At 38.4% G+C, this 24,620-nt stretch overlaps 2 protein-coding genes across 8 annotated transcripts in view; both read left to right on the top strand.

Annotated features, from left to right (window-relative positions):
* The first annotated feature begins 2 nt into the window (after positions 1–2).
* On the top strand, positions 3–14,259 carry angptl6 (angiopoietin-like 6). Of its 3 annotated transcripts, none has more exons than XM_048191461.1 (8): positions 3–129; positions 1,911–2,240; positions 3,383–3,907; positions 5,461–5,598; positions 5,811–6,009; positions 11,797–11,990; positions 13,216–13,486; positions 13,568–14,259. In XM_048191461.1, the coding sequence occupies exons 3-8, from the start codon at positions 3,422–3,424 to the stop codon at positions 13,750–13,752; spliced, it is 1,473 nt and encodes a 490-aa protein (XP_048047418.1). In that variant the 5' UTR covers positions 3–129; positions 1,911–2,240; positions 3,383–3,421; the 3' UTR covers positions 13,753–14,259. The 3 variants fall into 3 exon arrangements, with proteins under 3 accessions (XP_048047418.1, XP_048047433.1, XP_048047428.1); XM_048191476.1 differs by having other exon boundaries at positions 33–129; positions 2,137–2,240; XM_048191471.1 differs by lacking the exon at positions 3–129 and adding an exon at positions 336–360.
* Positions 13,962–24,620, top strand: part of icam5 (intercellular adhesion molecule 5) — a 16,888-nt gene continuing 6,229 nt past the window's right edge. The window contains exons 1-7 of one of the 5 annotated variants that reach the window (XM_048191167.1): positions 13,962–14,228; positions 14,338–14,374; positions 19,364–19,693; positions 19,787–20,029; positions 21,750–22,079; positions 22,690–22,932; positions 24,336–24,587. In XM_048191167.1, coding sequence (XP_048047124.1) covers positions 13,962–14,228; positions 14,338–14,374; positions 19,364–19,693; positions 19,787–20,029; positions 21,750–22,079; positions 22,690–22,932; positions 24,336–24,587 — 1,702 coding nt within the window. The other 4 variants (XM_048191175.1, XM_048191185.1, XM_048191201.1 and 1 more) reach the window with 4 other exon arrangements.

Raw genomic sequence — 24,620 nt, forward strand, 5'->3', positions numbered from 1 at the left:
TGCTGCTAACCATGTGGCGTGGTTGCGCATGCGCAGAATCAGCGTACTACACGCTGTGCGGACGATGGATGTTTGATTTCACACGCGCCGTCTCCTGGATGGGATGAATAACTACATATTCCTGCATCGGTAGGTCCTTTTTTACAGTCTATGGTCCAAACCTGTACGAGTTTCTTCTGTTGAACACAAAAGAAGAAATTTTAAATAATGTTGGTTAACAAACAGTTGACGGTATCCATTGACTTCCTAAATACATGGAAGTCAATGGCTACTGCCAACTGTCTGGTTACCAATTTTTTTCTAAATATCTTCTTTTGTGTTCAACAGAAGAAACTCACACATGTTTGGAACAACTTGAGGGTGAGTAAGTGAGGGATAGTGCACCCATTTGTATTCATATAATAGGCATATTATGTCAGAATTATGGTCTTAATCTAAATTTAATGAAATATAGTGTTAATAGTGTTTCTTTTTACTTCTAATCATTTACATCTCACACTTTTTCTGTGTAAACATTATTTTAGTCTACTTAGTAAGGTTTAAAAGTGGGGTTAGAGGATAGAAAATATCATTAGCAAAGTATTAAAGGTGCAGTATGTAAGATTTCTGTCCACTAGAGGTTGCTAGAGGCCTATTCAAAACAAAGGCATTGCTTGATGATGCCAAGTTTGAGTGCGGAATCTTGGAACATGTGGTCTTCACCTCACAGCCGGTGGTGGAAACAATAGGGATAGGACTCAGGAAGAAATCATGTTCATGGATGCGATTATTAATGTTACTGTGAAGCAGAGCAGGAGCGAGTGTTGTGGAGCTGAACAAGGCCGCTGGAGCAGTGGAACTTTTATTATGTCACAGTCACCGGCGCCGCTTCCGCTTTTCCTGTCGTGAGTATGAGGTAACGCAGCTCTGTTTATCATATTAGATACATTTGAGTGTGCTGAAAATGTTTAACGTTACTCTGTTCGTTCGCTGTGAGACACTTGTTTGAGACACACTGCAGATAGATCGATTTTAGAATATCATATTAAACGCTGGATGGCTTGTGTTGACAAATGACATGTAATTCATTTTAAAACGTATTTTATGATGGAGAAAATGCTGTATTACTAAAAATAAAGCTGCATCTGATTATGCTATGTTAGCTATTTCACAAAATAGTGTTTTTCACTAAGGCATGGTAAATTATGGTACTTGCAAAAAAATCAAGAAAATTATATTTAAACAATAAGAATAAATGTTTTGAGCTATATAACAATAATTAGTTTTCTGTCTATAAATATATCACAACAGATGTTCCCATGTCTATTAAAACATGTAATATTTTAAAGCGTCTTTGGTGTTTCCATGGTTTTTACAAAATAAAACCGGAAACCGAGGATAACGCGGGTATGACGCAATTGACAGGCGACTCCTCACACGTCCCGGAGCCTTGGTTAAAATTGCAATTTTCTCACTATTTACAAATAGTTAGAAACATTTGGGATATTGTAAGTACTCAAGTGAACAAAATATATAACAGTGGCCTAGTGGTTTTTGGATATTTTACTGCAAAAACCTTACATATTGCACCTTTAAAACCATATAAGTTAATAGAAAGTCCCCACTAATATAATTAACATTAGGCTATAATTATCGTAATTTCAAAGTAATCATGTCAATAATCATATGAATTTTAGCAATTTCCAGCACATACTGTAATAATGCTGCCTTGTTATGAAAAAAAAACATAGTAAAGAAATTTTATAAAAGCTGTATTTTGACTCATTGTACAGTCAAGGTCAATCTGAGCGATGGACATGGTCACAGGAGTGAAGGAGAGGGGGGTAGGTGTGGGACAGGCAGCGTAGGACCAGAGAGGAGGGGGGCTGGTCTCATTAGGATGGTTTGTAATTACACTCTTCTTTGTTTAGAGATCCTCTGACAGGAGCTGATTCTCCTGCTTTAAAAGTTTAGTGTCAGTCTGGGTGTCTCCCACTCCCACATCTGCCTTTGAACATCTCCACTGAAGACCAGCCAGAGCACCGACCAGACATCCACTGCTTCAGTCATCGTGTTAAATTATTAATGGCAAAGACCATGTTTGAACTGTGTTTCTCATTATGATAGTGATTTTTCATTGATATTATTATCTTTTAGTTATAAAACGCACAGATCAGAAGATCTTGTTTGCATCGGTCGGCGTCAATGAGTTAAACAAAACCAAAAGAAAAGAGAAGATCATCTGGTGATAACTGAGGAGGGTAAGAGAATTTTTTGTTCATAATATGTTTTGTTTTTTCATAATCACGGTTATTTTATATTTTTATGTATTTATTTAAATAAATGATGTGTCCTTCTGTTGGAATTCCCCTTAAGTATTACTTTGGTATAAGTCTCAAAATATTTCAAATATATTTGAAATGTTTTATATATTATATTATATATTTTTTCTGAACAATGCAGTTCTTTAATAAGTGAAACTTTTTCAAAATATATATTGTGATATTTCACACTTTAGACACTTTTTTTTTTACATTTTAACATACTTTTGCAATTAGTTTTGGTAATTTGGTGTTATAATTCCATAGACATCAATGCTCTTTTTAGTTCTTTTGTTTAGTTGTTTTTAGTAGTTGTCTCAGTCAATGTTTAGATTGTTAATTGCTTAAGACATTTATAATGTGTAACAAAGCTGTCATTTTCCTCAGTATTGACTTTAGCGATTGATTTTGACAATCAGATGAAACGATGGGTTGACTCAGGCTCTGTTTCTGTTGACATGCTAACTGACCCAAGAAAAGGCAAAACTGTGTTTTACCCCCCATCATTAAACAGAAGCATCTGGCATGCATCAAAAACTGCAGGCCTCTTCAGTTCATGACTGACCCAGTGGATGTTAAAAAAGTTACATTGTCTATCTGGTTTAAAGGGATCGTTCACCCAAAAATTTAAATTCTGTCATCATTTACTCACCCTCAAGTTGTTCCAAATCTGTATAAATTTCTTTGTTCTGTTGAACACAAAGGAAGATATTTTGAAGAAAGTTTGTAACCAGGCCACTTTGGGGCACCATTGACTAAAAATAAAAAACTAAACTGTTCAGTTTAACACATTCTTCAATATATATTCCTTTGTGTTCAACAGAACAAAGAAAATTATTCAAATTTTGAACAACTTGAGGGTGAGAAAATGATGACAGAATTTTAATTTTTGGGTGAACTATCCCTTTAAGCTCAGTGGAAAATTTAGCACATATAACTGTTTATTACATTTTCACAAGTCAGATTCGGTCTAAACATTAAGTTACAAAAGAAATGATGCTATAGTTTCAATGAAGTCAAACTGTTCATTTCAGATTTATGCTTGTGTTAATTGCTAAGACTTTGTATTATTTGTTTGTTAGGATTTTATTGGGAGGGTTTCTTGGAACAGCAGCACACTCATGGAAATTCCAGTGACTCGTGCCTTGGTTCTCCTGCTGTTTATTGGTGGGGCGTGCTTTGTAGAGGCCCGTAAGGAAGCCTCCAATGCAGACACTTCCAAGGGTGATGATGTAAGTCACAAAAGACACTCTCGAGAATCGGAGAATAAGCCGAGCCGCTGTTCCTACACCTTCATCGTACCTCAGCAGAAGTTAACTGGGGCACTTTGCGTGAGCACCGAGGCGGCCCGTGTCAACCGCTCTGAGATGGCGTCCCTGCGTGCACTTCTGGACCGGCAGCAGGAACAGCTGGATACAATGCGTGGCCAGCTGGAGCTTGAAGGCGCACTGGCCAATGAAATGAGAGTTCTGCGCAGGGAGAGCGTCAGCATGAACGCCCGCATCACCCAACTCTACGCCCAACTGCTGAACGAGATCATCCAGAAGAAAGATCAGACTTTGGAGCAACGGCGGCTCGAAAGTTTGGTGATTAACGCAACATCCCAGGTAGCTAAAGAAACATAATTTTTTCCTAGACAGCAGATTAAATGGAGAGCAAGCGGACACTTTTGCTTAAAGGGATAGTTCATCCCAAAATTAAAATCATCCCATGATTTACTCACCCTCAAGCCATCTTAGGTGTATATGACTATCTTCTTTCAGACGAACACAATCTGAGATATTTTTAAAAATATCCTCCAAACTTTATAATGTTAGTGAATGGGGGGTGCGATTTTGAAGCCCCCCCAAAAATGATCCAACATAAATATAATCGGCTTACGGCTGAGTTTAATAAAGGCCTTCTGAAGCGAAGCGATCGGTTTTTGTAAGAGAAATATCCATATTTATAACTTTATTAACTATAATAACTAGCTTCCGGCAGATGGCTGTACGCATCGATTTGTGGTGAAAGAGTGACCTCTGACCCGACGAACGCGGAAGCTCAGAGGAGAGAGCAAAACAAAACACCGGTCACGAATTAGAAGTCTAAAATGAGAATTTTTAAAGAGAAATGTCTGAGGTTTTCGATATAAGAAAAGAGGAGCTTGAGTTTGTTGCCCAGCCCTATTTGTTTAAACCGCAATAGGCGTCTAAGCTTACGATACTCCTACATCCTGCGTCATGCATCGCGTCACGGGTTACTCTTGTGGTGCAAGTCGACTTGCGCAGTATTCATACAACCGTCCACTGGAAGCTAGTTATTTTAGTTTATGAAGTTATGTTTAAATATGTATATTTTTCTTACAAAAACCCATCGCTTCGCTTCAGAAGGCCTTTAATAACCTCCTAGAGCGATATGGATTATTTTTATGATGGATGGATGCAGTTTTTTGGGCTTCAAAATCATGCCCCCCATTCACTACCATTATAGAGCCAGAAATACCCTGTCCAAATACCCAAACTTGCAGTCTTGCACTTGCACTTGACCACTTGTCTACTTACAGGATGAATTTCCTGTATTTGGCCCAAGTGGACGTCAAGACTGCAAGTGTGTGTAGAACTTTTGATTACCCAATGGGACACCCTAGTGTTGCAAAAATGCAAGTGTTCACAGAGCTTTATTTTGATTTTCAATACTTTGCTTTTTAAAATAATAAGCATACTTCTAAATGTCTGTTCAGTGGTGGCTATGACAGATGACACGATTTAAAAATTCAAATTAAGTGATAAAAAGCAGTTGCAAATGTTGAACAAAATATACATAGCCTACTCATTCTCATCTTTGGCACTCAGCCCACTCATACTCATCGTTGGCACACAAATTAAGATCTTTTTATGAAATCTGAGAGCTTCCTGTCCCTCCATTGACAGTTACACAATTGCAATTTTGCTGCGTAATACACAAGAATGAACCTCATTGGTAAATCAGCATGATAGTACTTTTAAGTACACTACTTAAGTTCACATTCAATACAATTAAGTGCACTTCTTTTTCACAGGGGATGTATTGACACATTAATTTTATGGAAAGTTATTTATATTTAGACTAGTCATGAAGTTTTATACTTTTCTAATATTTTGCACACTTTTTGCAATCGTGCAATGGTGAAACCTGACAGGTGCTTCAGGTGTCCAGCAGTTACAGAGACCTGGAAAAGAAGTATGACACACTCACTTCTCTAGTGAGCAACCAGAGCCAGCTAATCACACAGCTAGAGAAACAGTGCCAGCTCAAGAATCCTGCTAAAGCACTGCAGGTAAGAGCCATCTGAGCAGTCAGGTTTCCCTTCAGTAATAAAAAGGTGAAAATGAAAGTGACTTGACATGTAGCCAATTATGGTGTCCCATACTTGGAATTTGTGCTCTGCATTTCACCCATCCAAGTGCACACACACAGCAGTGAGTATTGAACACACACCCGGAGCAGTGTGAAAACTGAAAGTAAAATTTCTTGTGAATTTCTTGACAGGAAGCCACATCGTTTCCGACAAGTGGTTTGGTGGACGTGAACACAGAGACTAAAGAAGCTGTCAGCAATGTCCAAAGAGACCAAAGTGCCATTTTGCACCAGGAACAGAGTCCTCAAGAACTGCTGGAGACGTTTGATGACTCTCCCAGTCCACCAACAGACACACCTTTCATCAGTTACCCTGTGACTAAATCTCCAGGTAGCATAAAAATCCCTAAAGGCCACACTCTTAAAAATAAAAATAAAAATTGTATTTGCAGCAATACCATAGAAGAACAATTAGTAACCTTTCAATGAACCGTTCTTAAAAGTGACCTTTTTTTATAGTGTGAATAACATTTTAATAATTTAAAGATCCTTTTGTGTGATGGAAAGATTCCATGGAGGTTCTTCTTGGAACCATCAATTTCAATAAAGAACCTTTATTTTAAACAGTGTAGGCTGTAGGTGGCATTGCGTTGTAGTTGCTAAATGTTTTGAGCGTTTTTTAGTGTGTTGCTATGCGGTTTCAAGGGTGTTCAGGGTGGTTACTAGGACTTATTGACTTTACTCGAAAGAGCCCACCCAATGTGGTCCCTCCTTCGATTAATTTTATGCCTGTTTATCATCCACCAAGTGAAAATCTTAGCAAATGCTTTAAAAAAAAAACAGCACACTTCGACTCAACAAGCCTCCACATTTGAGGTATCTGAATGTGTTTCTGAATGAATCATGTCTGCAGCACAAAGAGTGCTGGATGAGTTACACACCAAAGTTTAATATTTAGAGTTAGGTGTTTGTTTAAAATTCTAACAAAGTATAAGCAATTAGTGACAAATGCCTTAGCAAAAGAGTGAGAATCCCAGATATGTGTCATATGAAACTATCCATGTTTCCCATGTAGGAGTTCAACAGCCCTGAGTGTCAGTGACCTGTAGTCAGGAAGCTTTATCTCGGAGAATTCCAAACAGTGTCTTATCAGAGGTGGTGACCCTCATTAGTCTTCACACAACGTACAGACTGTGAGAGCTACGCTCAGCCTGAAAGCTGTGTATTAGCACAAGTACACACACACAGGCAAGTTAATCACCACCTTTATAAAAGCTCTGTGACACAACCCTTGAATTACAATGCAATGCTTTTGCCTCGGGCGTGAGATTACAGGACACACGTCGTCTCCATTTAACTGACCCAAATTACAGGTGGTGTTATGGGTGCCACTAAATGCTGACAATTACAACTGAAGAAGGATTTTTGAATAGAAAAGATCTGTACGACTGTCTTTCTGAGTGGTTCCAGTCATCTCTTTTAAGTATTTTGATGGCTAAAGGGACAAAAATGCCTCCTGGGAAGGAGTTCATCATAATTTTTGTAACCCTGTTTCTTTCTTGTGTCTTTGTAGCCCTATTTCTGCTAAAACTGAATCTGTCATTGTTTTAGATTTGTTTTTGGGGTCTACTAGAATTGGTTTTCATGCTTATTAAAAAATTTTTTCACATAGTTGGCATTGTTGCAGCACCTGTAACGTAACCGCAAGGTTTAACACACTACTTCAGAGCCCCTAAAGCGCAATGTATACTTGTTTTTTTTACGCATACGCTACCGCACAGCCTTGCAAAGTATACTTCATTTGCCTCACACACATACACAGGCGTTCGGCACATGCGCAGTATTGAGCAATCTCTGGCCATGAGTTACAACCCATGTAAATATCTTTTTATCCTTTAATGCTAGAGTTGTACAAATGACGGTGCTTTCTAACCTCTTCACACAATCTCTCGTCTATGTAGGCCTCCATTGTCGCTATAGCTTTCATGCGCTCCGGTCTGTTCTGTTTATGCAGTTTTTCTTTGACTATCATGTGAATCAATGGCCGCAGGTTGCCACCTTGTGGATAAACTAATTATTGCAAAAAAAATGAAATGCGCATGTACAAACTACATGCTGTTACAAAAACCCTGTGATGGGCATACAGTACAAGCGTACTCTTCTGATGATGAAATTCGCGTCACTCGCACTGTATGCTGACCCTCGCGTACCCATAAAAAGTGAACTATGCTTTGGCCTTAAGGCAGGAACACACCAAGCCGACGGTCGGGCAGTTTTTGTTCGTCGGCTGACTACGTTTTCTCAGTTTGTTTCGCACCATCGGCTGAAGTTGGTCCTATTTGTGAGCGAAGGCAGAGTTTCTCGGGGGACACACAAAAGTTTTTGCGAGAGAACGCAAAAGCATTATAACATTTTTTTCCCCCCTCCCATCTCACATTTTTTCCATCACCATGTCCCTTTAGGGCAGAGGTGTTCAATCCTGCTCCTGGAGGGCCACTGTCCTGGAGAGTTTAGCTCCAACCCCAATTAAACACCTTTATCAGCTCAAGGTTTTTAGGCCAGAGATTGTATACTATAGGGAGATAAGAGGGTCTGTAGCTCTTACTTAATCACGTGCGGCACCTCTCAGCCTATCGTGTAATGGCAGTGACATCAGTCGCAACATTCCCTAGTCTGCCTTCTCTTGAAGCTAAAATCTTATATACAGGGAGTGCAGAATTATTAGGCAAGTTGTATTTTTGAGGATTAATTTTATTATTGAACAACAACCATGTTCTCAATGAACACAAAAAAACTCATTAATATCAAAGCTGAATATTTTTGGAAGTAGTTTTTAGTTTTAGCTATTTTAGGGGGATATCTGTGTGTGCAGGTGAGTATTACTGTGCATAATTATTAGGCAACTTAAAAACAAATTTATACCCATTTCAATTATTTATTTTTACCAGTGAAACCAATATAACATCTCAACATTCACAAATATACATTTCTGACATTCAAAAACCAAACAAAAACAAATTAGTGACCAATATAGCCACCTTTCTTTGCAAGGACACTCAAAAGCCTGCCATCCATGGATTCTGTCAGTGTTTTGATCTGTTCACCATCAACATTGCGTGCAGCAGCAACCACAGCCTCCCAGACACTGTTCAGAGAGGTGTACTGTTTTCCCTCCTTGTAAATCGCACATTTGATGATGGACCACAGGTTCTCAATGGGGTTCAGATCAGGTGAACAAGGAGGCCATATCATTAGATTTTCTTCTTTTATACCCTTTCTTGCCAGCCACGCTGTGGAGTACTTGGACGCGTGTGATGGAGCATTGTCCTGCATGAAAATCATGTTTTTCTTGAAGGATACAGACTTCTTCCTGTACCACTGCTTGAAGGTGTCTTCCAGAAACTGGCAGTAGGACTGGGAGTTGAGCTTGACTCCATCCTCAACCCGAAAAGGCCCCACAAGCTCATCTTTGATGATACCAGCCCAAACCAGTACTCCACCTCCACCTTGCTTGCGTCTGAGTCGGACTGGAGCTCTCTGCCCTTTACCAATCCAGCCACGGGCCCATCCATCTGGCCCATCAAGACTCACTCTCATTTCATCAGTCCATAAAACCTTAGAAAAATCAGTCTTGAGATATTTCTTGGCCCAGTCTTGACGTTTCAGCTTGTGTGTCTTGTTCAGTGGTGGTCGACTTTCTGCCTTTCTTACCTTGGCCATGTCTCTGAGTATTGCACACCTTGTGCTTTTGGGCACTCCAGTGATGTTGCAGCTCTGAAATATGGCCAAACTGGTGGCAAGTGGCATCTTGGCAGCTGCACGCTTGACTTTTCTCAGTTCACGGGCAGTTATTTTGCGCCTTGGTTTTTCCACACGCTTCTTGCGACCCTGTTGACTATTTTGAATGAAACGCTTGATTGTTCGATGATCACGCTTCAGAAGCTTGGCTATTTTAAGACTGCTGCATGCCTCTGCAATATATCTCACTATTTTTGACTTTTCTGAGCCTGTCAAGTCCTTCTTTTGACCCATTTTGCCAAAGGAAAGGAAGTTGCCTAATAATTATGCACACCTGATATAGGGTGTTGATGTCATTAGACCACACCCCTTCTCATTACAGAGATGCACATCACCTAATATGCTTAATTGGTAGTAGGCTTTCCAGCCTATACAGCTTGGAGTAAGACAACATGCATAACGAGGATGATGTGGTCAAAATACTCATTTGCCTAATAATTCTGCACTCCCTGTATATATATATATATATATAGTTCCCAACGAAAGTATTGTTTAGTGTAAAACATGCTGAAGATTAATTAAATGATTAGTTATTTTCCCACAAAAGCTGTTTAATCAGCATAGTGAAGCCTCTCATCCATTGACTTCCAGCCTCTGGTCTCCTTCCCTGCGTACCGCCAGAGGTGGAGCGTTAGCATTAGCCGTTACGCTTGAGGTGTTTGAGGGAGTTCAGATCATGTGCTTACTGATATAGAGAATAACTCCCCTTCATGCTTAAACAGCAACATTACACACTAAAGAAGTGGAAAATTAAAAAAAAAAAAAAAGCTTTAAAGCTTTGCAAAAGCATCTGGTTTTATTTGAGAGGTGATATTAATTTCTAAAGCCAGATACAAGTAAGTTTTTTATTAGCCAAAAGCTACTTTGTAACTTATGACAAGTTTTTAAAGGGTGTGGTAGGTGTTAGTCTCTGAACAGAACTTGATGCACATGTAGACATACAGTGATAGAAGGCTGAACTGTTATCAAACCTTTGGAGGCTGTGAAATGCAATGCCGAATGAATTTAAAATTTAAAATAATTTTATAACATCATTATAAAATAAAGTTATCAACATAAAGCATTTTTGTTTTTAAACATTTACAAATAACACGTGAATACTAAAAAACTAAATTTTAGCCTTTTTTTTAGGCTTTTAGGCTTTAGTCTGTGTCTAGAAGATGACAGTGATGGCAGTATAGGTGAAATTCTTTGGCTTGTGGGAGTAGGAATTCCTCTATGATGAGCTGATAAAATGAAGGCTGTGAAATGCCTGTAAGCAGACCTTCCTGCGTTCTGAACCAACAGAGCAGCAGCCCCTGTGTACATCTGTCCAGCTTCCCCACACTGTCTGTTAATTAGAGGATCAGTGCGGTGCATGAAACAAAACACTGGGTAAACTTGATTTTATCAAGTTTATTAAGTTGTCTCTCTGAACCAATAGAGAAGTGGCCCTTCCTTACCGTCTGTCAAGTTCCTCCACAGTGTCTGTTCATTATAGAGCACTGCCACACATCTCATGTACTTGACACAAATGCTGAATCTAAAGTTACATAGAAACCACCCATATCCTAACTTCTCTAAAAGTTTCAGATCTGCTGGTTTTGTTCAGACAATGGGAACTGGGTCACAAGGTGAGGAAATGTAGAACTAAAGTTAGCCATTACTGAGTGTGTTATTGAGAGTCAACTTGACGTTCACGGTAAGACTTTACAATAAGGTCTCATTTATTAACAGTAATTAATGCATTAGCTAACATGAAATAACAATATATATTTTTAAAGCATTTATTCATCTTTGTTTACATTATTTAGTATAAATCCAGTTGTTCATTGATAGTTCGCAGTGCATTAACAAATGTTAACAAATTCAACTTTGGATTTAAAAAAAATGTATTAGTAAATGTTGAAATGAACAAGGGCCGAGATTAATAAGTGCTGTATAAGTAGTTAAAGGGATTCACCCAAAAATGACTTTTTTGGAAGTAATATAGTTAACCAATGTAAAGAAATCGACCCTTAATTGTAAATCATTACTGTTTTAATCAGATTTATTGATCGATCATATCAATTACTGTGATTTTATGAGAAGAGACAAGCCAACTAATAACACAAATCATTACAGAATTCATCAAATCCACTGCTAATATAGGTGATATTTGTATGGTTGTTTTCCTACCACAAGTGATGTCGCTTCCTGGAAGGTACTGGTATTTATGAACTGTATTTTACTGTATTTTTGATTAAATAAATGTAGTCTCAGTGAGCATAAGATTTTTTTTTTCTTTTTTTCGAAAACTTTAAAACATCTCAATTATTCCAAACTTTTGACCAGTAGTGTACATGACTGGGGTGTGAAAATGTACTAAATAGGAATGACCAGCACTCTGTCTTTTTTAAAGGGCCATGGCATGACTGTCATCATGTGCTGGAGTCAGGAGAAAAGACCAGCGGCATCTACTTGCTGCGACCACGCAACACTAACCATCTGCTGCAGGCTTGGTGTGATCAGAGCAGGGCTGAAGGTGGCTGGACCGTCATCCAGAGGAGACAGGATGGCTCAGTCAACTTCTTCAGGACCTGGGATCAGTACAAGGTGCATGAGATAAAACACTTGACAGTATAGAAGTTGTCTCGCTTCACTGCCGTTCACAAATCCTCTCTTGTGTCCTCATGGGATAGTAAAGTGTACATTAGATGCGCACTTCAGGTACTTTTTTCCTACTGTTTTATGAAAACTGTGAATTTGGACATACTACTCATTTCACACTGTTTTTTGCTTGATATATAGTAGGAAAGTATGCATATTCAGATGCAGTGTAGCGTTTCTGAATGAATCAGTGTCTTTGAACAAATCGTTTGAGTGAATAATACAATGACTCACTCATTAAGACAATCAGTTTAGTTCCTGAATGAATTGAAGGAATGAATCAATGTTTGAATGAATGAATCAATGGCTCACTCATAAAGAGAGCCACTTGCTGCTATCTACTTGATGCTAGTTGCTGAAAGTGAGAGCCAGTCTGCAGATTTTTTGGGCAGTTGGAGGTGATATAACACAAAATTGCAAATCGTATGATTGGTACAGACTCAATCAGAGGAGATCAGTCATGTTTGATGTTTTGAGTCGATTTTAGAACACATATTGTTTTCATTCGTCATGTGTCTCCTAGCAACAAACCACATGTTTCTACATGAGTTTGTTGTGTTCAGAATGACTTTCAGTTTGGTAGTGTGTGATTCTACGGAGCCCCTAAAGGGACATGGTGGTAGAAAAAAAAATGGGAAGGAAGGAAATTTTACGTGGTGGTGGAAAAAAATTTGGGATGGGAGGAATTTTTTTTTTTTAAATCTTTTGCGTTCCTTCGCAAAGATGTTTTGCGTTCCCTCGCAAAGATTGCGTTCCCTCACAAAGATGTTTTGCGTTCCCTCGCAAAGATTGCGTTCCCTCACAAAGATGTTTTGCGTTCCCTCGCAAAGATGTTTTGCGTTCCCTCACAAAGATGTTTTGCGTTCCCTCGCAAAGATGTTTTGCGTTCCCACGCAAAACTTTTGCGTTCCCTCGCAAAGTTATAATTGTGCTGTGAGCTCGGACAAACACTTCCTCTTTACTGTCCCGCTGGCTGGCAGTAGTGTTTCAGTTAGTAACATACGTTAATAATGCACACAAATAATGCACGGCTCATAGAGTTTGAATTTGTTGGACTCAAAAATGAAGAAATGCTCATGGGGGCGCACTCATGAACAAAAACATCTGTATTTTTAATACACAATGTACTTTTTAATGCAAAATTAAATACATAACTGTTTCCTAAACACAGCAAGGCTTTGGGAATCTGGATGGAGAATACTGGCTGGGTTTGGAGCACCTGCACTGGCTCACCTCTCAGGCCACCTACAAGCTACGAGTAGCTATGGAAGACTGGCAAGGACGACAGGTGTTTGCAGAGTACGACAGCTTTCAGGTGGAACCGGAGAGTGACTGGTATCGTCTACGATTAGGCAGTTACCAAGGCAGTGCAGGAGACTCCCTCTCTTGGCACAACAATAAAGCGTTCACCACTCTGGACCGTGATAAGGATGCCTACACAGGTGATCAGTTGATTTTTTTCTCCCCGCCCCTTTTCTGTCCTTAAAAACTATTTTAAAAGCCACATTCTCTGTCCTCCATAGGTAACTGCGCTCATTACCAAAAGGGCGGTTGGTGGTACCACATGTGTGCCCACTCCAACCTGAATGGTGTGTGGTACAGAGGCGGCCATTACAGAAGTCGATACCAGGACGGTGTGTACTGGGCAGAGTTCCACGGAGGCTCGTACTCCCTAAAGAAAGTGGCCATGATGATCAAACCCACCTAAGCTGAACCAAAACAACTCAGCAGAGCAGAGACCTTTTCTACACAAAGATGTGACAATGAGCACTAAATGTTCTTGAGGAGCTTCAGGTTGTTCCATTGCCAATATAGTCTTGACGTTTTTCTAATGTTGTTAGAACAAAGACATGATTTGAATATGTCTGATGCGGTTTTGTATTTTGGGATATATGCATTGGACTGCATTGTGTTAAAATGTCTTATTTTTGGATAATTGCATATAAAATGTACATATTTTTAGTTACTACCAGAGTATCATCCAGACTATTTTCTATTTTTTTCTTTATTCCTTTAAAAATAAGTAAAACAATATTACAGTATTCATTTTTAAAACTTTTATCAATTTCTCTTTGCATTTTTTTTTTTTTTTTAAACATTGCCTCATACTTTTTGGTTTCCTCTTTCAAAAGGATTTCCTGTTCATTTGCACCTTCTTACATGTACCACACCATGCTTTCCACAGTAAGAAGAAAATAAATCCTTTTCAACAGCATCTATCATCTATTTCTGTCATTAACGCTTCATCATTGCTCATCATCTGTTTGTTCCGACAATGCTTCTGCTTCAACAGTTGATAGGTCTCTTGCTGATCAACCTTGCTTACAGCGGTAAGTTCTCACCATTTTGTTTTCTCTGAGTTTCTTTCTGTGGGTTCCAGTCATCTTTTAAAGTATTTTGATGGCTAAAGGCCACAAAGACCTCCTGGGATATTTGTTCATAATAATGTTTGTAACCCTGTTTCTTTCTTGTGTCTTTGTAGCCTTATTTCTACTAAAACCAAATCTGCTTTTCTTTAGATGGTCTCATAGATGATGCTGTTAGATCTTCATGTTCATTGAAATGCTATGTAAAAATGTTTTAAAGCTATGGCACTGTGTAAAGTGTTCCATCTGATTTGATCTGAGAGGTGATATTAATTACTAAAGCCAGATATAAGTACCTTTTTTATTAGCCAAATGCTACTTTTTTAAGAGTTTAGAGGGTGCGCCAGTTGTTAAGTCTCTGAATAGAAACTGAAACACATGTGGGCAGTCCTGCAAGCAAGTTTCACACTTCTAACGCCCTAAAGTTTAACACATTTTGAACTTTGTTTCTGTACTCAGTGTGGAAACATATGAATGAGATCATTTCATGTATAGGAACTTTAGAGAATTTTTTAATTATTATGTAGACTTTTATTTATTTATTTATTTTGATGGATGCAGGTACTATTGTCTTTTGAATGGTTTTAGGGCATCTCTAAATGTATTCTGACGGTTGGTAGGTGGTTGTTTTTCCAGCTCAGAAAAAATAGCGGACATCTCCTCAACAACCCACATGATTTGTCACTAATGTTTGTTGGAAATTAATATCTCTGAACTGCAGGATCAGTTATGTACCAAAGAGTAAGATTTAGAGTGATGGGTGGTTTGTTCCCTAGCAACAAAAAACAATACAAAAAAAACAAAAAAAAACAATGCTTGCCTTAACAACCGCTATAAACACAACAAACCAATGCAGTCAAATGACTCATAGCGCCACAGACGAAATGAAGTCATACTGATTTAAACGACATGAGGGTGAGTTATATATGTGTGTATATACACCGATCAGGCATAACATTATGACCACTGAGAGGTGAAGTGAATAACACTGATTATATCTTCATCTCAGCACCTCTTAGTGGGTGGGATATATTAGGCAGCAAGTGAAAATTTTGTCCTCAAAGCTGAAGTGTTAGAAACAGGAAAATTGGGCAAGAGCTAAATTGTGATGGCTAGACGACTGGTTCAGAGCATCTCCAAAACTGCAGCTCTTGCGGGGTGTTCCCGGTCTGCAGTGGTCAGTATCTATCAAAAGTGGTCCAAGGAAGGAATAGAGGTGAACCGGCGATAGACTCACTGATGCACGTAGGGACCGAAGGCTGGCCCATGTGGTCTGACGAGCTACTGTAGCTCTAATTGCTCAAGAAGTTAATGCTAGTTCTGGTACTGATCAGTAGCCTATATATATATATATACAGTACAGTCCAAAAGTTTGGAACCACTAAGATTTTTAATGTTTTTAAAGGAAGTTTCGTCTGCTCACCAAGGCTACATTTATTTAATTAAAAATACAGTAAAAAACAGTAATATTGTGAAATATTATTACAATTTAAAATAACTGTTTTCTATTTAAAAATATTTGGCAAAGTAATTTATTCCTGTGATGGCAAAGCTGAATTTTCAGCATCGTTACTCCAGTCTTCAGTGTCACATGATCCTTCAGAAATCATTCTAATATGATGATTTGCTGCTCAAGAAACATTTATGATTATTTTCAATGTTGAAAACAGTTGTGTACTTTTTTTTTTTCAGGATTCCTTGATGAATAGAAAGTTCAAAAGAACAGCATTTATCTGAAATACAAAGCTTCTGTAGCATTATACACTACCGTTCAAAAGTTTGGGGTCAGTAAGAATTTTTATTTTTATTTTTTTTTTGAAAAGAAATTAAAGAAATGAATACTTTTATTCAGCAAGGATGCATTAAATAAATCAAAAGTGGCAGTAAAGACATTTATAATGTTACAAAAGATTAGATTTCAGATAAACACTGTTCTTTTGAACTTTCTATTCATCAAATAATCCTGAAAAAAAATATTGTACACAAATATTTTGTACAATTGTACACATTAAATGTTTCTTGAGCAGCAGATCAGCATATTAGAATGATTTCTGAAGGATCATGTGACACTGAAGACTGGAGTAACGATGCTGAAAATTCAGCTTTGCATCACAGGAATAAATTACTTTGTGAAATATATTCTAATAGAAAACAGTTATTTTAAATTGTAATAATATTTCACAATATTACTGTTTTTTACTGTATTTTTATTAAATAAATGTAGCCTTGGTGAGCAGACGAAACTTCTTTTAAAAACATTAAAAATCTTAGTGGTTCCAAACTTTTGGACTGTACTGTATATATATATATATATATATATATATATATATATATATATATATATATATATATATATATATATATATATATATATATATATATATATATACCCCATTTCCAGAAAAGTTGGGACATTTGATAAAATAACCTTTATTTAGCTGACAATAGTACAAAGAAAATATTTCTGATGTTTTCACTGACCAACTTAAATATATTTTGTAAATATAAGCAAATTTTGATTTTGATGGCTGCAACAAACTCCAAAATAGTTGGGACAGAGGCATAATAAAAGTGAAAAGTTTATAGAATATTAGTAATTGGTCAGACAATCGTGATTGGGTTTAAAAGGAGCATCTCAGTCTTTGCCAGCAAAGATGGGTCGTGGCTTATCATTTTGTGCCAAATTTCACGAGAGAATTGTCAGACAAATCAAAAATCACATTTGTCAATGCAAAATTGCAAAGAATTTAGGACTTTCACCATCTACCTTGCATAATATTGTAAAAAAAAAAAAAAACTTTAGGGATTCCAGAGAAATCTCAGTTTGCATAGGTCAAGGAGACCTCAGTTGAATGTGCCTGGCCTTTGAGGCCTCGGATGGCACAGCATGAGAAACTGTTATGCTGCTGTGTTAAATACAGGCATATAGGCTTTTGAGTATGGAAAACTAGTGTCTCTGAACAGTCTGCCGCTGCATCAAGAAATTCAACTCGTATCTCTGTTGCACAGGGAGAAATCTATACATCAATTCTATGCAGAGAAGGCAGTGAGTTCTCTGGGCCCGAGTTCATCTCATATGGTCCAAAACACAGTGTAAATGTGTGAAAAGAAGGACGTTGGACATTGAGTTCGTAGTCCCAAAAATGAAAGTGACCATCCAGACTTTCATCAGCGACAAGTGCAAAAGGCATGGGTGACTCGGATATGTGTGAAGATACCATTTATGTGGAGGCATATATTGGGATTATATAGAAACATATGCTGCCATCGGGATGACATCTTTTGTGGGACATGCATGGTTATTAGATCAAGACAATGTCAAGTCTCATTCTGCATGTGCTACAACAGCATGATTTCATAGATGTGTGGATGTGACTGGCTGGCCATCAGATCTGACTCCTGTTGAAAATGTATGGCCAATCATGAAAAAAGGAATCAGACAAGGATGACCATAGAGTGTTGAGCAGCTTAAATTTTGTATATAGTGAGATTGGGCAAAAATTTTGCTTGCAAAACTTCACTAATCCCAAATGATTAAAAAGTGTACCATCGACATGCCTTTCAGAATCAGAAAACTTTAGCAAGCTTTGATCGATGGTTTGGACATCGCATGTTTCTCCATTAGAGAGCGCATTTCCTGTTCTGCACATCCGCGAGAAAACAGTTGACTATTTACGCATGAAAGCTCACAGAAATGTGAAAATGGTCTCATTTGAAAAAAAAAAATATTCTAAGTTAAAAGGTAATATAGAGTTTGTAGCTTTTTTGATACTGTTTTAGTTTGATACTGACTAAGCAGCCTTATCAAAACTGTGGGGGTCAATTTATGCCTTTTTAAAACTGCGGGGGTTCTGACCCCCCTGTCCCCCGTGTCAACGGCGCCCCTGAACACTTCACTGTCAAAAAGTTATAACCATAATTGTATGAAGCTTTCTGTCAATGTTTTGAAAAAGTATATAAATAAATAATAAAAAAAATCACTGCATCATTTATAAATTAAATATAGATTAATTTTTATTAAAGCTACAAAAGTTATTCAGTTAAGAGCAGTGCGTGATTTTCTTTTTCTTTTGTTCTTTGATTAACATTAATGGCAGACGTGAGCAGGTTTATTAGGCTGCTGTCACTTTAAGACCTTCCACACATGATGTGGATCTGCATCCTATTTTCTCAACTCTTTGTTCATTTAGGATTTTGACTCATTTAAAGGGTTAGTTCACCCAAAAATGAAAATTCAGTCATTAATTACTCATGCCGTTCCACACCCGTAAGACTTTTCGTTCATCTTCAGAACACAAATTAAGATATTTTTGATAAAATCTGATGGCTCAGTGAGGCCTTCATTGCCAGCAAGATCATTTCCTTTTTCAATGCACAGAAAGACATATTTAAAACAGTTCATGTGACTACAGTGGTTGAACCTTAATGTTATGAAGCGACGAGAATACTTTTTGTGCACCAAAAATAAAATAACAACTTTATGCAACAATATCTAGTGATGGGCGATTTCAAAACACTGCTTCATGAAGCTTCGAAGCTTCACAAATCTTTTGTTTTGAATCAGTGGTTTGGAGTGCCAAAATCACATGATTTCAGTAAACGAAGCTTTGTTACATTAAAGTGTTTCGAAATTTCAATAGTTCACGTGACATTGGCAGTTTGATTCACGCTCCGAACCACTGATTTGAAACAAAAGATTTATAAAGCTTTGAAACTTCATGAAGCAGTGTTTTCAAATCGCCTATCACCATTTTGTTGAATAAAGTGGATGTGATGAACTGGGAGATGCAGCTAACTTGTTACTTTCAATCTAATGAAACACAGTGTTCAGAGAATCTCTCAGTTATTGTTTAGTGAGTGTTTTAATCTCAAATCATGCAAAACAAATACTTTTCTGGAATTTACTCAGGACTGTGGTGTGGATATCAATACCTCTGAAATCTGTTCCCACAGAGACTCCAGACAGTGTGTCCATCAGCACTGTGAATCACATCGGACCAATGAAGGAGGGAAACCAGTATGAGCTTCAGTGTGACGTTCTCAATGTGGCTCCTGTTCAGAATCTCACTGTCAAATGGTACAAAGGACAGACTCTGGTGGATCAAATCACCTTCAGTGACACCATCAAGACTCCAGTGAATGAAACAGCCACACTCATGATCCGTCCAGACAGATCTGATGATGGAGTTCAGTACAGGTGTGAAGCAGAGCTGGAACTGGGAGAAGAAGGACCTCAACCTCCTCCTAATTTCACATCAGATCCTCTCAACCTTACTGTATTTTGTAAGTAAAATCCACCAGCTTCTATTATTAATATTTTTAGAATACAGGGCAGATGCAAAACCTCTTGAACTGTGTTTTTGCTCCTTCCTCTAGATGAACCGATCATCAATGAGACCAAACTGCCCTCCAGAGTGTCTGTGTTTCGAGGATATCCAGTGGAGATTGTTTGTAAAGCCAAAGGAAACCCAAAACCAACAATCAGCTGGAATCTCGGCACAAATAACACAGTTTATAATGAAACTCTCACTATAACAGATTCAACACCAGAGGAACTGTCCTGCATTGCAAACAATTCTGTTGGCACTGACATCAGACATGTAAAAGTGTCCATTCAAGGTAACTATGCATTTTCTTTCTATCATTTTCCATTTTAAGTGACAGACAGGCTGAGCCAGAGGTGTTTAGCCGGTGTGGGACCTTGACTGATGCATTACATGGGAAAAGAAATTCAGCTTCGGTTACAGAAGTGCCAGACAAAACTGCATTGCATTTAGACCTTCAAAGATTACACAGGTCATGAACATGTTGTGTTTTATTCGGCATGAGAGCGGGGCAACGGGTCACAGACCTTTAGTTGAGAGTCTAATTGGCACACAAAATAGGAAACAATTCGGTAGCCGTCTGTCATCATCTGATTGGTTGAATTCTACAGGATTTCCAGGGGACGTGTGTGTCGTGTTTTTTTAATGGTCCACCTAGAAGCAAAGCAGTATTGGTGCCAAACCCCCACATGGAGAAAGAAAGCTGTCATTGTTTTCAAAATTTTTTGAGACTCACTGATTTTTTGAAGAGGTACTGCTTCCCTTGCCTCCTTGGAGGAAACACGCGAGCCCAAACACACGCACACACACACATACATTTTGTCCCCACAATGTAAGGTTTATCATTATCATTACATTTAGGATTTTGACTAATTTAAGACTGTGCTTATTGGGATACTTGACAAAACAGGCATTTTGGCATAATTTTGTGTTTTTATTTTTCTGAAAAAAAGTATGCGTTAACGTGTTAATTTAGACATTGCTAATATATATATACACCGTGGACACACACACCCTGAGCAGTGGGCAGCCATTTTTGCTGTGGTGCCTGGGGAGTGATTGGGGGTTCGGTAGTCTCAGCCTCAGACGTCACGCCAACGGACCGTTGGCTGAACATCTGATGCATATGGCACACTTATCTGGAAACACTGCAGGAGTTTCAAAGTCGTCATCTGGTTGGTTGAATTCTACAGGATGTGTCATGTTCTCAAACGGTTCACCTGGAAACAAATGCCGTGATGCCAAACCCCCTTGTGGAAGAAGAACGGCATCATGTTTACAACTGTGACACTGAGCGCTTACCAGGATCAACTAAACGCTACAGATTTTCATAAGTATGTGAAGTTCGCGGCTCCATTGTTGCAGTAAACTTGCACAACGTTCTTGAATGAATAATTTATTAGATGCACACCGGACAGTTATTGCAGGGACATCAACTTTACATCTTCACGCCCCTAAACATGGTGCGGAACAAAACGAACTGTGATTGGTTGTGTTACATGTCAGTCAAACGTCGTCTTGAGTGGTCCTTGGCCAATGAAAGCTGCGATAGAGTCCAGACCTTCTGCTGTCAGTCTGAAGCTTTGGCTATGCGAGACTAGGGGTTAGGTGTCTTGCTCAAGGCCACCTTTGTCATTTCCTACTGGTATTGAGACTCAAACCCACAACCTTCAGGCTACCAGTCTGACTCTCTAACCAGTGGCCACAACTGCCCCTGAAAATATAGGCATGCTATTTATCTCTTTGGATAAATACAAGCCACACAATTCATAAAATATAAATGCTAAATTCTAGATGTTTATCAGATTTTGTCACATCAAGCACAAAGAATTGAGTCTGTAACAAAGTCAAGTATGGACATTCAGTTTACATAGTGTTTTTTTTGCATCTTTACCAAATCTTTATGAACTCTAATAATACTACTTTTCAAATAAATCATGCAAAACAAATTATTTTCTGGAATTTACTCAGGACTGTGGTGTGGATATCAATACCTCTGAAATCTTCCTCCACAGAGACTCCAGACAGTGTGTCCATCAGCACTGTGAATCACATCGGACCAATGATGGAGGAAAACCAGTATGAGCTTCAGTGTGACGTTCTCAATGTGGCTCCTGTTCAGTATCTCACTGTCAAATGGTACAAAGGACAGACTCTGGTGGATCAAACCACCTTCAATAACACCATCAAGACTCCAGTGAATGAAACAGCCACAATCATGATCCATCCAGACAGATCTGATGATGGAGTTCAGTACAGGTGTGAAGCAGAGCTGGATCTGGGAGCAGAAGGACCTCAACCTCCTCCTAAAGTCACATCAGATCCTCTCAACATTACTGTATTTTGTAAGTAAGATCCATCAGCTTCTATTATTAATCTTTTAAGAACATCAGATAAAGCAGACTTTTAGTGGTTGCAGCACTTACAATGTGACAGTGGCTGCATCCGAAATCGCATACTTCCTTACTAGTAGGTGAAAAGACATTATGCGACAAAAGAAGTATGTCCGAATTCACAGTACTTATAAAGGTGCAAAAAGTACCCAGATTACCTACTTCTTGATTGTGAAGTGTGTTTATGATGGACACTTTACTATCCCATGAGGCCACGGGAGAAGATTTATGAATGGCAGTGAAGCGGCGCACATGACGCTGATAGATAACATGATAATGACATCATGGCAATGTAGTACGTCTGGATTACATACTACGCACACTCATATCTGTATATAAATACTTTTTTAGTGGTTGTGAAGTAATTACTAATGCAAAATAAGTAGCCTACCTACTCAAGAGTTGAACACAGCCAGTGTGCAACTTTTTCTTGTCAAATTTCTAAATTTGAGTAGTTTTGTTGAAAACAACAGGATTAAAAAGAACATGGATTAACATAAGAAATGTATGATACAGTGCAGATGCAAAACCTCTTGAACTGTGTTTTTGCTCCTTCCTGTAGATGAACCGATCATCAGTGAGACCAAACTGCCCTCCAGAGTGTCTGTGTTTCGAGGATATCCAGTGGAGATTGTTTGTAAAGCCGAAGGAAACCCAGAACCAACAATCAGCTGGAATCTCGGCACAAATAACACAGTTTATAATGAAACTCTCACTATAACAGATTCAACACCAGAGGAACTGTCCTGCATTGCGAACAATTCTGTTGGCACTGACATCAGACATGTAAAAGTGTCCATTCAAGGTAACTATGCATTTTCTTTCTATTATTTTCCAATCTATGTGACAGACAGGCTGAGCCAGAGGTGTTTAGCCGGTGTGGGACCATGACTGATGCATTACATGGGAAAAGAAATTCAGCTTCGGTTACAGAAGTGCCAGACAAAATTGCATTGCATTTAGACCTTCAAAGATTACACAGGTCATGAACATGTTGTGTTTTATTCGGCATGAGAGCGGGGCAACGGGTCACAGACCTTTAGTTGAGAGTCTAATTGGCACACAAAACAGGAAACAATTCGTAGCCGTCTGTCATCATCTGATTGGTTGAATTCTACAGGATTTCCAGGAGATGTGTGTGTCGTGTTTTTGTTTAGTTTTCTAAATTTTTGAACTTTCTCATACATTTTGACACATTGTTACAACACTAATTTTATGTTTTAAAACAAATTATTAGTAAACTGTTTGTTTCTTGAAAATGATTGCTTCAGTTAATATTTTGCAAGATAGAACCTTATAATTCAAGCGGAAAGTGTTTCTTTAGAATTAGAAGGTTCTATCTGAATGTGACCTGTTCCAAAAATCCCCATTTACAAATTTAAGAGGATTTTGATATTTACAGTTAGAATACATTTAGGGTCTCTGTCATTTTCATGTATGAAAGAGACTTGTTCCCCATATCATTTTTGCTCTATGGAATGCAAAATATTTGAAGCTCAATATCTCAAAACCACTCAGAATGCAGATAGAAAAAGTTGGGGTATTGTCTAGTACAATGATGAAATCCCATCAAAATACATGTTTTTATTGTACAAAAAGTATCATTGAAACAAAATGAAGTTCATTCATTTCATAAAACAAACATTGCGCTTATTGTCGCCTGTATATTTTGACTGAAATATGAGGAAATATGAGTGTATCTGATCCATGCATATAGGCAGCAACGACATTACACCTTTTGAGGTCCAGAAAGGTACTAAAGACATCCTTAAAACCGGCGACGACAGTGACTACAGTGGTTCTACCTTTGTTATGAAGCGACGAGAATACTTTTGTGTGCAAAAACTAAACAAAAATAATGACTATATTTATGGCGACCAGGGCGGGCGAGAGCCGTGAGGGAACGGCGCGAGGCCGGTGATGCTCGTTATCACTTGCGTCACCAGCCTCGCGCCGTTCCCTCACGGCTCTCGCCCGCCCTGGTCGCCACAATATTCAACAAATTTGTCTGTCCCCTGTCATACTGAGTAATTAATGACAGAAATGTCATTTTTGGGTGAAATAACCTTTTAAGCTTGACATTGCCAAATATGCCAAGGACTTTTTCACAGTAATGTATAGATAGATGAGGGCCCAAACTGATTTATAAATTATGCTGTTATTCTGTGATAGAGTTTCACTGGTTTTCAATCACATCTATTTCTGTAGACGGTGACTGTCCTATTGAGCTCAACCCACAGAGAGCTGTTGTGAGGTATGGTGGTTCTGTGGCAGCCGACTGCAAAACTTATGTCCAGCATGATGGGATGGGATGGGAAGCCAGTGAGGGAGCAGTGCCCATGAGCAAAGACAATCTGATCACATGGAGAGTGTCAAACCTGAGAGAATGGGACATAGAACCATTCTGCTACATAAACCATAAGGAACAGTGTCAAAAAGAGCTCCCAGTGACTGTTTACAGTGAGTTTCTCTGCTATTGATATTTTTATCTTT

This window comes from Megalobrama amblycephala, linkage group LG1 (genome assembly GCF_018812025.1).
Source record: "Megalobrama amblycephala isolate DHTTF-2021 linkage group LG1, ASM1881202v1, whole genome shotgun sequence".
Taxonomy (NCBI): domain Eukaryota; kingdom Metazoa; phylum Chordata; class Actinopteri; order Cypriniformes; family Xenocyprididae; genus Megalobrama; species Megalobrama amblycephala.